This window comes from Terrapene carolina, unplaced genomic scaffold (assembly GCF_002925995.2).
Source record: "Terrapene carolina triunguis isolate 2854851 unplaced genomic scaffold, T_m_triunguis-2.0 Scaffold517, whole genome shotgun sequence".
In the NCBI taxonomy this organism is placed as follows: Eukaryota; Metazoa; Chordata; order Testudines; family Emydidae; genus Terrapene; species Terrapene triunguis.
Window position 1 is genome coordinate 5,178,194 of NW_020664868.1, and position 13,698 is coordinate 5,191,891.

At 62.1% G+C, this 13,698-nt stretch overlaps 1 protein-coding gene across 1 annotated transcript in view; it reads right to left on the minus strand.

The window, feature by feature from the left end:
- Positions 1–4,462: 4,462 nt before the first annotated feature.
- PPP1R13L (protein phosphatase 1 regulatory subunit 13 like) overlaps positions 4,463–13,698 on the minus strand; it is a 26,201-nt gene continuing 16,965 nt past the window's right edge. Inside the window, exons 3-13 of the mRNA XM_026658867.2 lie at positions 13,222–13,352; positions 12,230–12,764; positions 11,408–11,506; positions 11,044–11,141; positions 10,143–10,560; positions 8,701–9,242; positions 8,433–8,570; positions 7,764–7,897; positions 6,589–6,755; positions 6,075–6,274; positions 4,463–4,622 (exon numbers count right to left, since the gene is read on the minus strand). Coding sequence (XP_026514652.1) covers positions 4,584–4,622; positions 6,075–6,274; positions 6,589–6,755; positions 7,764–7,897; positions 8,433–8,570; positions 8,701–9,242; positions 10,143–10,560; positions 11,044–11,141; positions 11,408–11,506; positions 12,230–12,764; positions 13,222–13,352 — 2,501 coding nt within the window. The 3' untranslated portion in view covers positions 4,463–4,583. The remainder of the gene's footprint in view (positions 4,623–6,074; positions 6,275–6,588; positions 6,756–7,763; positions 7,898–8,432; positions 8,571–8,700; positions 9,243–10,142; positions 10,561–11,043; positions 11,142–11,407; positions 11,507–12,229; positions 12,765–13,221; positions 13,353–13,698) is intronic.

Consider the following 13,698-nt stretch of genomic DNA (forward strand, 5'->3'; position numbering starts at 1 on the left):
GGAGGAGCTCGCTGCCCTCCTCCACCAGGCCCCGGGAGGAGCTCGCTTTCCCCCCTCCCCGACAGGAGCTCGATCTTCCCTCCCTCCACAGCCCCAGGCCAGAGAAATTCTGTGCCCCGATGATTATGGGGGGGGGGCGTGCCCCTGCTTTCCCCCTCCTTGTGCATGCCCCTGAGGGCAACTAAACAGGTCTCCCCACCCCACGCTGTGACTGGGAAAACGCTTCTCACTGCCCTGAGGCCCTGCCGGAGGGGGGCTACATGGGGACCAACAGCCCCAGGGAGAATGGCCCCAGATGCTTGGAGCAGAGGGGGTGGGTCACAGGTGAATGGAGAACCCCCGTAGGTCCTGCCCAGGCACCCCCTCAGAGCCTCATGCCCACAGCGGCTCCCTAGGGCAGGGCCTGGCTCCAGGGTGGTGGGATCCCTAGAGGTGCTTGTCTGGCCCTGGCCTCACACTGCTCCCATTGGCATCAACGTGGCAGGGAGATGGAGCCTCTGGGCGGCCAAGGGAGCCACAAGAAAGGGAGGAGGCCCGAGAGGGCTGGAGCAGCAGGGAGTGCGGACAGCAGAAGTGGGAGTCGGAGCAGACGAGGGAGGGGCAGTGCAATAAATGAGGGGGTTTCAAGCGGGTTCTGCAGGGAGCAGTGCTAACCCTGACACTGCTGGACATTGTCAGCAATGAGCCGGAACTGAACACACCATCGCTGCGGAGACAGCGTACGGCACAACTTGGTGGAGCGGTGAATAGTGAGCACAGGGCTGTCAGCCAGCGTGAGCTGGGCCCATTCGAACACATCTAACCCAGCCAAGTGCAGTTCTACATGTGGGAACAAGGGACGCCAGCTTCCCCTACCGCACAGGGGGCTGTGTCCTGGCAAGCAGGGACTCTGAAGGGGATTGAGGGGTCACAGTGGGCAAGCAACTCAACGTGAGCTCCCATGGTGATGCTGGTGCCAAGAATGTAAGAACGGCCAGACTGGGTCAGACCCATGGTCCTGCTAGCCCAACATCCTGTCTCTGACCATGGCTGGTGCCAGATGCTTCATACAGAACAGGGCAATTATGGAGTGATCCCTCCCTGTCATCCATTTCCAGCTTCTGGCCGTCAGAGACTAGGGATATCTAGAGTATGGGGTTGCATCCCTGATGATCTTGGCTAACAGCCATCGATGGTCCTGTCCTCCAGGAACTTCTCTCATGCTTTTTTGAACCCAGTTATACTTTTGGCCTTCACACCATCTCCTGGCAATGAGTTCCACAGGTTGACTCTGCCTTGTGTGAAGAAGTATTTTGTTTTAAACCTGCTGCTTATTAGTTTCACCGGGTGACCCCAGGTTCTTGTCTTATGTGAAGGGACAAATAATTCCGTATTCATTTTCTACACACCCTTCTTGATTTTATAGACTTCTATCATATTCCCCCTTAGCTGTTTCTTTTCCAATCCGAACAGTCTCAGTCTTTTTAATCTCTCCTCTTATGGAAGCTGTTCTATACCCTTAATCATTTTGGTCGCCCTTCTTTGTACCTTCTCCAATTCTAATATATCTTGAGATGTGGCAACCAGAACTGCACGCAGTATTCAAGGTGTGGGCGTACCATGGATTTATATAGAGGCAATATGATATTTACAGTCTTCTTATCTATCTCTTTCCTAAGGATTCCCAACATTGTTTGCTTTTTTGACTCCCGTTGCACATTGAGTGGATGTTTTCAGAGAACTATCCACTATGATTCCAAGAACTCTTTCTTGAGTGGTAACAGCTAATTTAAACCCCATCATTTTTTATGTATAGTTGGGATTGTGTTTTCCAATGTGCATTACTTTGCATTTATCAACATTGAGTTTCATCTTCCATTTTTTTGCCCAGTCACCCAGTTTTGTGAGATCCCTTTGTAATTCTTCACAGTCAGCTTTGGACTTAAAGATCCTGAGTAATTTTGTAACATCTGCCAACTTTGCTACCTCACTGTTCATGCCTTTTTTCAGATCATTTATGAATATATTGAACAGCACTGGTCCCAGTACAGATACCGGGATGACCCCGCTATTTACTTCTCTTCACTATGAAAACTGACTATTTATCCCTATCCTTTGTTTCCTGTATTTTAACCAGCTACTGATCCATAAGAGGACCTTCCCTCTTATCCCATGACTGCTTATTTGGGCCTTTGGTGAGGGACCCTTGTCAAAGGCTTTCTGAAAGTCCAAGTAAACTATATCCAGTGGATCACCTTTATCTACGTTTGTTGACTCCCTCAAAGAATTCTAATAGATTGGTGAGGCATGATTTCCCTTTACAAAAGCCGTGTTAACTCTTCCCCAACAAATCGTGTTTATCTATGTGCCTGATAATTCTGTTCTTTACTAGTTTCAATGAATTTGCTTAGTACTCACGTTAGGCTCACCGGCCTGGGATTGCTAGGATCATCTCTGGAGCCTTTTAAAAAACTCAGTGTTACATTAGCTCCTTTCCTGTCATCTGGTACAGAGGCTGATCTAAATGATAGGTTACATACCGCAGATAGTAATTCTGCAATTTGACATTTGAGTTCCTTCAGAATTCCTGGGTGATACCATCTGGCCCTGGTGACTTATTACTGTTTAGTTTACCAATTTGATCCCAACCCTCCTCTATTGACAGGTCAATCTGGGACAGTGCCTCAGATCTGTCACCTAAAAAGAATGACTCAGGTTTGGGAATCTCCCTCACAACCTCTGCAGTGAAGACCAATTCAAAGAAGTCATGTAGCTTCTCCACAACAACCTTGCCTTCCTTGAGTGCTCCTTTAGCACCTTGATCATCCAGTGGCCCCATTGATAGCTTGCCTGGCTTCCTGCTTCTGATGTATACCCCAAATGGAAAAAAAAAAAAGTACATTTAGTTTGAGCCTCTATGAGGGTGCTTTAAAGTTCTCAGCGCTGAGCACAGTCTGTTTAGCTAATCCCAGAGAAGACTGAGAAGTGACTCGATCACAGTATCTAAGCAACTTTATGACAGCCAAACTGGGTACTAAAGGGCACTTTAATCTAATGGAGAAAAGCAGAACAAGAACCAACGGCTGCAAGTTGGAGCCTGACACATTCCAGTTAGAAATTAGGCACAAATATTTACCAGTGGAACAAACTCTCCAGGGCAGTGGGGGATTCTCCACCTCCTGATCTCTTCCAGTCCAACCTGGCTGCCTTTTGGGAAGATGCTTCAGCCAAGCACAAGCGCTTGGGTCCCTACAGGGGTAACCCTGGGGCAGTTCCCTGGCCTGTGATAGAGCAGGTCAGACTAGATGATCTAACAGGCACGTCTGGCCTTGGAATCTGAGAGAAATACAGGTTCTACCACTGGAGTAAGAGCCTCTCCCGTGTGCATAGCAGCCAGCCGCACAGGGGCACAGGCCCCGGCAGCAGGCTTCATGCGAAGGGCTGCAGGACAGCACAGCTGCATCCCCAGCCCACCGGGGTTCCCTGGCTCGGCCCCACACCTCCAAGCTGCCCCATTGATGGGAAAGCTTTTCCGCCCTTCAGCATCACGCCGACACAGCGAACAGCCGGAGATGAGTGGCGGAGAACCAGGGCCCGTGTGGGGAGCTGAGCTGAGGCCGGCAGCTAGCGGGGAGGGGCAGAGGGACGTCTTTGGGGAGTGAAGAGCACAGAGTGGGGCTCAGCTCAGCCTCGTTCCCCACTCCCTGGCTGAATGGGGGCTGGGCGCCAAGCCCCATGGGTAAGGAGGACAGCAGCACCATAGGGCCCATTGTACGGGTACCAGGAGTGCTGCCAGACTGTGGAGGAAGCTGGGCCCTGCGTCTTATTGGCCTGGGTCTCTGTGGAAGTGCCCAGGCTCCAGCGAGGGTGAAGCCCCCAGAACCTCACCGCTGGGGGTCACCGAGCCGACTGGCCCCAATGCATGCTGGGACCCAAAGTCTCCGTGGGCTGCACGTCCATATCTCGAAGGATTCTCCCCCTGTATGCCCATTAGGTGTGACTGGCAAGGGCTGGCAAGCAGATGCGCCTGGGCCCAGTGATTCCCACAGCTGCTCGGAGACTGGGCCAGGAAATGACTGCTCCCCGCACCTTCCCCCAGCCACGGCACCGGGACAGGAGCAGGGTGGCACCTGGTCTGGCCCAGGAGGCTGCCCCCGCCGCACTCACCCACCCTCGGGTTTTCCCAAGGCACAGGCTGTTTGGTTTGGTTAGAGACCAACTTGAATTTGTTCCCCATCCCCTGCAGTCACGTATACCAGTCTCTGATGCAGATGAGCCAAGGATGGGGCCTGACTGAATCCAGGGTGAGACCCCGCCCCCCCCCACCCCCCCCCCCCCCGCAGTGCACCCCAAGGCCATGCCGCCCCCCCCCCCTCATCCCACCTCTCTGCCAGCAGGACTCCGCCCGGCCCACCTGGCTCCCTGCCCCCCATCCACACAGCCCCCAGGGGCCAATTGACCAAGTCCTTGGGAGAGGGGAGCACTTCCCAGCAGGGGAGGATCCCAGCAGCAGAGCCCCATGTTCTCCCCAGCCCCTAAGTTCATCAGGTGCCCGCTGCATTCCCCGGTCTGTAGCAGCAGCAGATGGGCCGTGTGCTGGCGCATTAGACCTTCTTCCGCTGAGGCCTCACCCTGGGGAACAGCTAAGGGAGGAGAGAGAGAGAGAAACAGTGTGAGCTTCTCCACAGCAGTGCCCTCCCAGGGACCACAGCGTCACGAGCTTCCGCACAGCAGTGGCTATTGGTCAGTCGTGGTCATAGAATCATAGAATATTAGGGTTAGAAAGGACCTCAGGAGGTCATCTAGTCCAACCCCTTGCTCAAAGCAGGACCAATCCCCAGACAGATTTTTGCCCCAGACCCCTAAATGGCCCCCTCAAGGATTGAACTCACAACCCTGGGTTTAGCAGGCCAATGCTCAAACCACTGAGCTATCCCTCCCCCCAGAAGCCTGCCAGTGTTCAAGGGTCCACAGCTCCACCAGCGAGCCTGCCCGTCCCCCAGATCCTGGCTGGAACCGGGGCTCCAGGGACTGGCTGGCTCCCAGCTGTGGAACTGCAAAGTGAAACTGCCATTCTTCTCCGTTTCATGGCTGCTATTTACTGAATAGCTCAGAATTCTTGTCAGTTTCACAACTCTGTTTCAGGAACACCACATTCTGGTCTTTCTGGAACCAATTTTTCAGGGATCTCTGGTAAACTTATTTTCTGAATCTGAACCAAAGCAAATTAGAAAATACCAAAGCTTCAGGTGAACTGAAATCCCCGAGTCTCAGGCCAAACGCACATCAGCACAGCTAGGTCCATCTGGGGCATAAAAAACCACACCAGCCAGTGACCCAGCTATGCTGGCAATGCCCCGTGTGTAGACAGCATTGTTGCCGGAGGCTCGGGCAGCTTCAGGTTCTGGGGTTCGGGGAGATGGTGTTCCTAAGGCAGCAGAACTCCTATTGTCAGCAGACGCTGCGTCTGCACTAGGGGCTCTGCTGCCACAGCACAGGTCCCCAACGTGTGGGACGCCTCCCCCGGGGGGGCATGAATGAACATCCAGGGGATGCAGCAGGGTCTGGGCCAGCCCCCATGAAGCGGGAGGGAGTGCTACCCAACCCCGCTCCACTCCCAGCTCTGATCCGGCCCTGTCTCCAGCCACGTCCCCGGCTCCTGGCCCCACCCCTGGCCCTCTGCTCCCTGCCCCACGGCAGCCCCTGCCTCGGCTGCTGCTCCATTCCCTGCCAGGGGCAAGGCTGGGAGTGGAGCCGCACCTGGCTGCAGGCCCAGCTGCCGGCCCCCACCGTAGCCTGGCTGCAGCTCCACTCCCGCCCCCAGCCTCAGCCCCACTCCAGGCCCCAGACCCACCCCCAGCCCGCTTAACTGGGGCCGCGTCCCCCCTCCCCAAGCCGCAGCCCCAGCTCTGGGAGATTGGAGGCACGGACAGGGGTAAGGGGGGTGTGACCCTCAAAAGTTTGGGGACCGCTGGGCTATAGGCTTTGCAGTGAAGACACAGCCTAGGTCAGGTCTGCTCCCAGGTGGTTCCTCCTCCAGCCCTGGTTCGGTGCCCGGCCCCTCCCCATCCTGGTGAGCTCAGGGCAGGGCTCACCCCAAAGTAGTTCTTGGGCACGTAGCCCTCCTGGCCATAGAGCGAGGCCCACCACCAGTCCAGCTCCTCCTGGCTGTCGCGCCGCAGCACAGTGACCGGCTCCCCCTCGCGGAACGACAGCTCGTCGCTGAACTCGGCGCTGTAGTCCCACAGCGCGTACACCACCCCGTTGTTCAGCAGCCCCATGTTCTGCTCCACATCTGCAACAACAGCCCGGCCGGGGAAGCGTGAGCCAGACACCACCACGGGGATGGGGGGAGGTGCACGAGCGAACCAGCTGCCACGGGCTTGGGAGGCAATAGACAGCACCCCCTGAGGAGCCCCAAGTCCCTCTGTGGAATAACCCACCCTCCTGGCCCCACCCCTCCTACCAGCCACCAGGCTCCCCATAGAAGTGTCCTGCCCCTTCCCCCCAGAGGGAGTCAAGCCCTGCCCCCCAACATCTGCCCCGACCCCACCCCTATGAAGTTGACCTCCCCAGCTCCCCGCTCCTCCCCACGGTGGCCCCCCTCACCGGCCAGGTAGTTGAAGCACTCGCTGTAGCCCTCGCGGTAGGGGTCGCACTTCTCCAGGGCCATGCTGCCGTCGCTGAAGGTGGTGATGAAGATGGCGGCTCCGTGCCGGATGAGGGCCATGCAGATGGCCGTGTCGTTGCAGGAGGCGGCACAGTGCAGGGGAGTCCTGGGGACAGGAGGGACAAGCTGACAGGCACCCAGGGCAGTGGGGGGCTCTGCTGGGACTGTCAGCGTCTGCCTGCGCCAGCGGGCACCACGGAGACCTGGGGCAGGCAGCACTGGGGACAGAGATGGATCAGCAGCCCAGGCAAGCTCTGCCTCCCCAGCCACGCACACAGTACCCGCCCGCCCACCTCAACCTTGCCCGGGCCCGTGGGGAGCACGGTCTGAGGTGCCGAGGGCACAAGGCTAGGCCTGGCATGCTGCGAGGGAGGGGCAGGGTGCAGGGCTGGGCAGCAGGCACTGGGTGATGGGGGGGCATGGGGGCTAGAGCAGTGTTCTGAGGTGCCAGGGCTGTGCAGCAGGAGCTCAGGAGGGCAGGGAGGGAGCTGCACATAGGGGGAGGGCACTGGGATGCTGGGGCAACGCTGGCAGGCACAGGGCTGCATGACAGGGGGCCACAGGGCTGCATGGCAGGCGCAGGGCCAGGCACTGGGATGCAGGGTGCCAGGCTGCATGGCAGGCACAGGGTTAGGCACTGAGACCAGGGTGCCAGGGCAGGGCTGGCATGCGCAGGGCTAGGCACTGGGACCAGGATGCCAGGCGCAGGACATGGCATTGGGATGCAGGGTGAAAGGGCAGCGCTGGCAGGTGCAGGGCCAGGCGCTGGGACGCAGGATGCCAGGCTGCATGGCAGGCCCGGGGCCAGGCGCTGGGACGCAGGGTGCCAGGCTGGGTGGCAGGCGCGGGGATGCAGGGTGCCAGGCTGCATGGCAGGCGCAGGGCCAGGCGCTGGGACACAGGGTGCCAGGCTCGGTGGCAGATGCGGGGACGCAGGGTGCCAGGCTGCATGGCAGGCGTGGGGACGCAGGGTGCCAGGCTGCATGGCAGGCGCGGGGTCGCAGGGTGCCAGGGCAGCGCTGGCAGGCACCAGTGGGCACAAGACTGCACGGTGGGTGCTGGCAAGCACAAGAGTGCAGGGTGGGTGCCAGCAGCTGCGTGGGCGGGCGCTCACCATCCGTGGCTGTCCATGGAGTTAACGTTGGCGCCCACGGCGATGAGGAAGTCGACGATGTTGTGGTTGGCCCCGCAGATCGCGTTGTGCAGAGCCGTGATGCCCTCGTCGTTGGGCTGGCTCGGGTCGTTGAGCTGCGGGCCAGAGCGGGTGAACTCCGAAAACGCTGCCAACCCCCCGCCCCAGGGCTGTGCCCCCTGCTCCCCCCGCACACTGGGCCCGTCCCAGGGGCTGTGTCCATCCCGATCCACCGGAGCAGGGCAGGACACTCGCCATCTCCCCGTCCGCTGCTGACAAAGGGGCCAAAGCAGCCGCCCAGGGCGTACAGGATGTGCTGGGCCTGCCCATGACAGCCCCTCTCTCGGGGGCCCCTTGGCTGATTCCTGCGGGGATCACGGGCTGACGGGGGAGCCGCTTTCGCTCACCAGTCGCAGGGACTGGAGTCCGTGTGTAGCTGGCCAGGCGCCAGCCGGACAAAGGGGAGCGGCGCAGCCTGGGGGTGCACCGGCCCCCAGCCATTGCCTCCTGCCCAGCCCGCGCTCAGCAGGCTGGGAGCCGCCCGGGGATTCTGGGGTGGATTCCGGTGGTCCCTGGCAGGCCATGTGGCTGCAGGGGAGTTGGCAGCTCCGGTGTCCCTCCCAGAGGGGAGGGGCGGGGCAGCAGCCTCACCTCGTTCACCGCCTGCTGCACCACGTCCAGCTCGCCCGTCAGGGCCGCGTCCAGCAGCAGCACCAGGGGGTTGAGCTGCACCCGTTTCCCCAGCCGCCGCCTCGGGGACGAGAGCTTGCGCAGCACCGAGCGCTTCTCCTGCAGGCACGCAAGGGGCAAGGTCACGGTGTGGGCGGGAGGGGCCGGAGCTGTGGGGAGCCCAGTTCTGGGAGTTGCAGGGCGAGGGGGGGGGGGGGGGGCGGGCTGACAGCTCCATGGCTGCACTTACAGGGCTGGGCGCCGGGGTGCCGGGGCTGGGCGTCGGGGTGCCGGGGCTCTCCGTAACAGCCAGCAGGGGCGACGCTGCGGGTGCTGGCGAGCTCTGGGGTGCGGGCACCGGGGCAGGGCTGCCCGGGGTTGCTGCCTTCAGCTCAGCTGTCTCAGTGATGAGCGGCAGGTCGTCTCCCGGCGACACGGCGTCCTCCTTGCGGCCCCGGTGGTGGAAGAGGCGGCTGATGAGCTGCTGGTATTGCTTCTTGTGGGTGGGCGGCAGCGCAGGGCCGGGGCTCTGCTCCATGGAGCCGCGGCGCTTCAGGGGCCGGGGAATCTCCGCCAGCACCCGGGCCACCTCCTCGAACTCGGGCACCTTCTGAGCCTCGGGGGGCAGGACAGGCTGCAGGCGGGTGGGGCTCAAGGGGCGAGCCACCTCCTCCGCCTCTGCCACCTCGCTGCCCCGCAGGATGCTCTCCAGCTCGGGCTCCATGTCGCCCCCCGCCGGGGCCCCTCGCACGGGCTCCACTGGTGCTTCAAGGGCTGAGGCCCTTCCCGTTGCTGCCAAGAGACACACCAGGTCAGCCCTCCCAAGCCCCCAACCCCAGTCAGCACCCCCAGACGTGGGGCAGCACCCCCAGACTCAGACCCAGCACAGCACTCCCTAATCCAGGGCAGCACCCTGAGACCCAGACCCCAGTCAGCACCCCAGACCCAGCACAGCACCCCCTAACCCGGGGCAGCACCCTGAGACCCAGACCCCAGTCAGCACCCCCAGATGTGGGATAGCACCCCCAGACCCAGCACAGCACCCCCCTAACCCGGGGCAGCACCCTGAGACCCAGACCCCAGTCAGCACCTCCAGATGTGGGACAGCATCCCCTAATCCAGGGCAGCACTCTGAGATCCAGACCCCAGTCAGTACCCCCAGACGTGGGACAGCACCCCCAGACTCAGACCCAGCACAGCACCCCCTAACCCAGGGCAGCCCCCTCAGACCCATGACAGCACCCCTAGACCCAGGGGAGTCAAGGCAGCACTTCCTTCCCCAGATCCACAAGGGCAAACAGGGCAGCCTCCCCTCCCCAGCCCAGCACCCCCAGGCCCAGACCCCAGTCAGCACCCCATGACCCAGGACAACACCTCTAGACCCAGGGGAGCCAAGGCAGCACCCCCTTCCCCAGATGCCCTGGTTCCCCCAGTGTAGCACCCCTTCCCCAGACAGCACCCCCAGACCCAAGGAGGATCCCCAAAACCTGCTCAGTTCCACCCTTCTCCCTACCAGCCCCCCGGCTCTTGCACATATCCAGCCCCCCCTCAGCGCACCCCATTGCTGAGTGCAGAGCAATTCCCCATTTTCCCCCACACGCTGCCCCATGGTGCTAGGGGTCTGACCTCACCCCCACCCTGGGGGGACCAGGAGACCATCAGGCCCTGCAGCATCTGCCCCGGGTCTCTCACCTTCAGCCCCCGACAGGGCCGGTCGCAGCGGAGCCTGGGCCGGAGGAGATGGCTGCTGGAGCTGGGGCTGCTTCTGTGGGGAGCGGAGGAAGATGGGGGAGCCTGGGGCCCCCTGGAGCTGGCCCTTGGCACTGGAGGCTCCGGACGCCCAGAAGGCGTTTTGCAGCTTGAAGATCATGGAGAGGGGCAGGGGCTTGTGGCGCTTCGCCCGCATGCCCTGCGGGCTGGGGGGCGGCATGGCGATGCGCGAGACGGGCTGCTGGGAGAACTGCCAGTTGCGGGGCAGGGTGCCCGTCTGGCTGGCGGGCAGCAGCCTGCGGAAGGAGCTGTCTGGTCTGCGCTCGCCGGGCAGCAGGGACACTTTGTAGTTGCGTGGCAGCGTGGCGCTGTGGATGGCGTAAGGCTGGGGGCGCTCGTCCTGGAGGGGAGAGAGGGCGCTGTGAGCCGGCCAGGATCGGACGCAGTGCTGGGAACACCCCCCGGCCCCCACCCAGCAGGACAGGGGGACACCCAGCCACAAGTCATTGCAGCTTCCACACCTAGTCAGCAGAGCCCTGGCTCTAGGGTCCCACCAGCAGCAGGGCAGGGCCCATGCAGGGCTGCCGCCAGATTGCAGCGTCTGCCCAGTGCTGGGTTCCCAGCGCAGGGGCGAACTCACGGGCCCAGCTGGCCCCAAGCCCCTCCCCCTGTCACCCTAGATCAGGCCCAGCTAGTCCCATCCCAGACCCATGGGCCCAGCCAGCCCAGTAACTGGCCTCTGGCAGGGTCGGCTTGGCCTGATGCAGATGAATTCTCTTCACCCCGCAGAGCACACAGGGACTGGTGCTGTGACTCCGTCCTCCCCATGTGGTACCACGCTATGGGCCAGCCCCGCCGGCTGGTAGCCCCAGCCAGCACTTACCTTGCCTTGCCCTGCGGCCCCATCCAGGCTCGATTCCCTCCAAGGAGCCAGCTGCAGCCCCGCGGGCGCCTGCCTGAGCCCTGCGTGCACGTCTCCTCCTGCGGGAAGGCAGCTGGTGAGGTGGGAGGCTCCCATGTTGTCTCAGGGACCAAGCCACACCCTACTTTCCTGTCCTACTAGGATGGGGGTCTTGGGGGGGCTCTGTGTGGAAATGGAGCTGGCACCCATCATGGGACAATGCTAGGAGGGACCCCCGGCGCTGCCAGCTCCCCCGCGGCCACGCGGCCTGCCAGGGACCCCCGGCGCTGCGAGAGAGAAGTCTGTCCATCCCCCCAGGCCCTCCCCATGGACCCCGGGCGCTCACTCTCGTAGCCGGCCGAGTGGGACGATTTCTTCTCGTACGCCACGTCCAGGTCCGACTCGTTCCAGCTCCTCTGGGGCCTTCGCCGGATCACCAGGTCATCTGGGGAGAGAGACTCTGGATGGTCTCACCGGCGCCAGCCCCTGGGTCCTCAGCCCTGCTCTGCCCCCAGCAGGGGCCATTCCAGCCCCAGGATGGGGGATGGGCAGGGGAGACCTCACCAGTGTGACCCAGAGACCTCCACGTCCCCCGGGGAGGTAACTGCCTGTCTTAGCCCCAGCTCCTCCCTGCTCTGAGCCAGGGGTCCATGCCCCACCCCCCTTTTTACTGGCTGTAAGGGTGAGCAGTGGGGCGGGGAGAAGCAAGCAGGGGGCAGGGTCTTGGGGGGAAGAGGTGGTGCGGGAGCAGGGCTTCGGGGGCGGGGACAGCAAGGGAGCAGGGCCTCAGGGACAAGGGTTGGTGCAAGGGCGGGGCCTTGGGGGAATGGGCGGTGTGAGGGCGGGGCCTTAGGGGAAGGGGCAGGGCCACAGTTCAGGCACCCACATTGGGTGACCAGATGTCCCGATTTTATACGGACAGTCCCGATATTTGGAGATTTTTTTTTATATGGGCTCCTATTACCCCTCACCCCCGTCCCAATTTTTTACACTTGCTGTCTGGTCACCCTACACCCATGCCCCCCCCCCCACCTCCCCCACACACTTCAAGCACCCCTCTAGTGCCCCCTAGAGGAACAGGCCCAGCGGTGCACTCTGCTAGGCCCTCCCCTTCCCCCCCAAAGCCACATGGGGAGGGGGCCTGTGCGTCAGGCTGGGGCTGGCTTACCTTGGGCCCGGAAGGGGGCGAAGGAGCTGGGCCCAGTGGGGAACAGGCTGTGGCTCTCGTAGGGCGGCGGGTGGGGTGGCCGGGGAGACAGCGCACGGTCCGGGAAGAACATCTGTGGCGCCGAGGCCTCAGAGGGGGTGGGCACCAGCCTGGGGGAGCCTGCGCGGCCCACCGGCCTGGAGAAGGCCAGGCGATCCGCGGCACCAGCCTGCCACAGGGAACGCGGGGAGGGCGCGCGTCCCTTGGGGCTGGGCAGGGGCAGCGAGTCGTAAGAGACGGGCAGCACCTTGGGCCGGGGCGACTGGGCCCGCTCCAGGGGCTCGCCCTGCAGGTAGAAGGGGGACTGGGGCGAGGCGGGGTGGGCCTTGGCAGGTGGGCTGCAGACGGCGGTGGGTGAGAAGGTCTCAGCGTGGTAGGAGATGTAGCTGTCGGTGCTCTCCAGGGACAAGTTCTTCCTGGCGTACTGAAGCTGTGGGGACGTGGCCAAGCGAAGCGGCTCTGGGGCGTGCGAGGGGCTGGCGCCGTATCTGTCCACCTGAGAGCGGCAGGGAGAGCAGATGGGCTCAGCACGGGCCTGGCTGCTGCAGCACATGGCCCTGGTGGGGCAGAGAAGGCCCCTGCCCCATCCAGGGAAAATGAGACTCTTATTATGGCACCACTGCACCGGGGGGCATAGCACTAGGGGGCGCTGTGCTGTAGGGAGCAGGGCAAGGACTCACTGGGGGCTCTGTCCCTTCGGGGTGAGTGCTGACCCCACTGGCCCAGCATAGCACTAGGGGGCACTGTGCCATCTTGGGGATGAGAGACCTGAACTCCTGCCCACTTGATTCCTACACGAGCCCGTTCACAACACTCCCCTTTGCCAGGGTGTTAGCCCTGGGGTCCTGGTCAAATCCCATCCTCCTCCCTGAAACATCCCACCCCAGAGATGGCTGCAACTCAGTGGTGGGGCAGTGCTCCCCGTGACAAGCCGTCTCCCTTCCCTGCCGTACCTTGGGCTGCCCAGCAGCCTGCCCCGGGCTGTCCGTCCACAGAGTTTCCAGCTGTCTGGACAGCTCATCCACCTTGGCTACGGCCGTGTCCAGTTCCACCTGCTTCAGGTCAATGTGCTTCATAGCTAGGGCTGGGGGAGACGGCACCGTGAGGCCCCGTGCCAGGGCAGGTTCTGCACCCGGCTGGGCCTGGCTATGCAGCCACGGCCCTGCGGGGCCCTTGTCCCACTCTGAGTGTATTCGGGCTGGCTGGCGAGTTCAAGAGAGGCCCATAGACTCAGTGAGCGACGGGGTCCCAGGTTCATCCCATCCCCAGCTCGTCTCCAGGCCTCTCCCAAGGAGTCGGTGGGTAGCAGAGAGCTCGGGCCTGTTGGTGGGACGCCTGGGCTGCCGGATCAGCAACCGCAGCCCAAGAGCTCTGGGAGGCTGTGACCAACTAGCTGAAAATCCACTAGCTACCGCAACCCCCAGAACCCC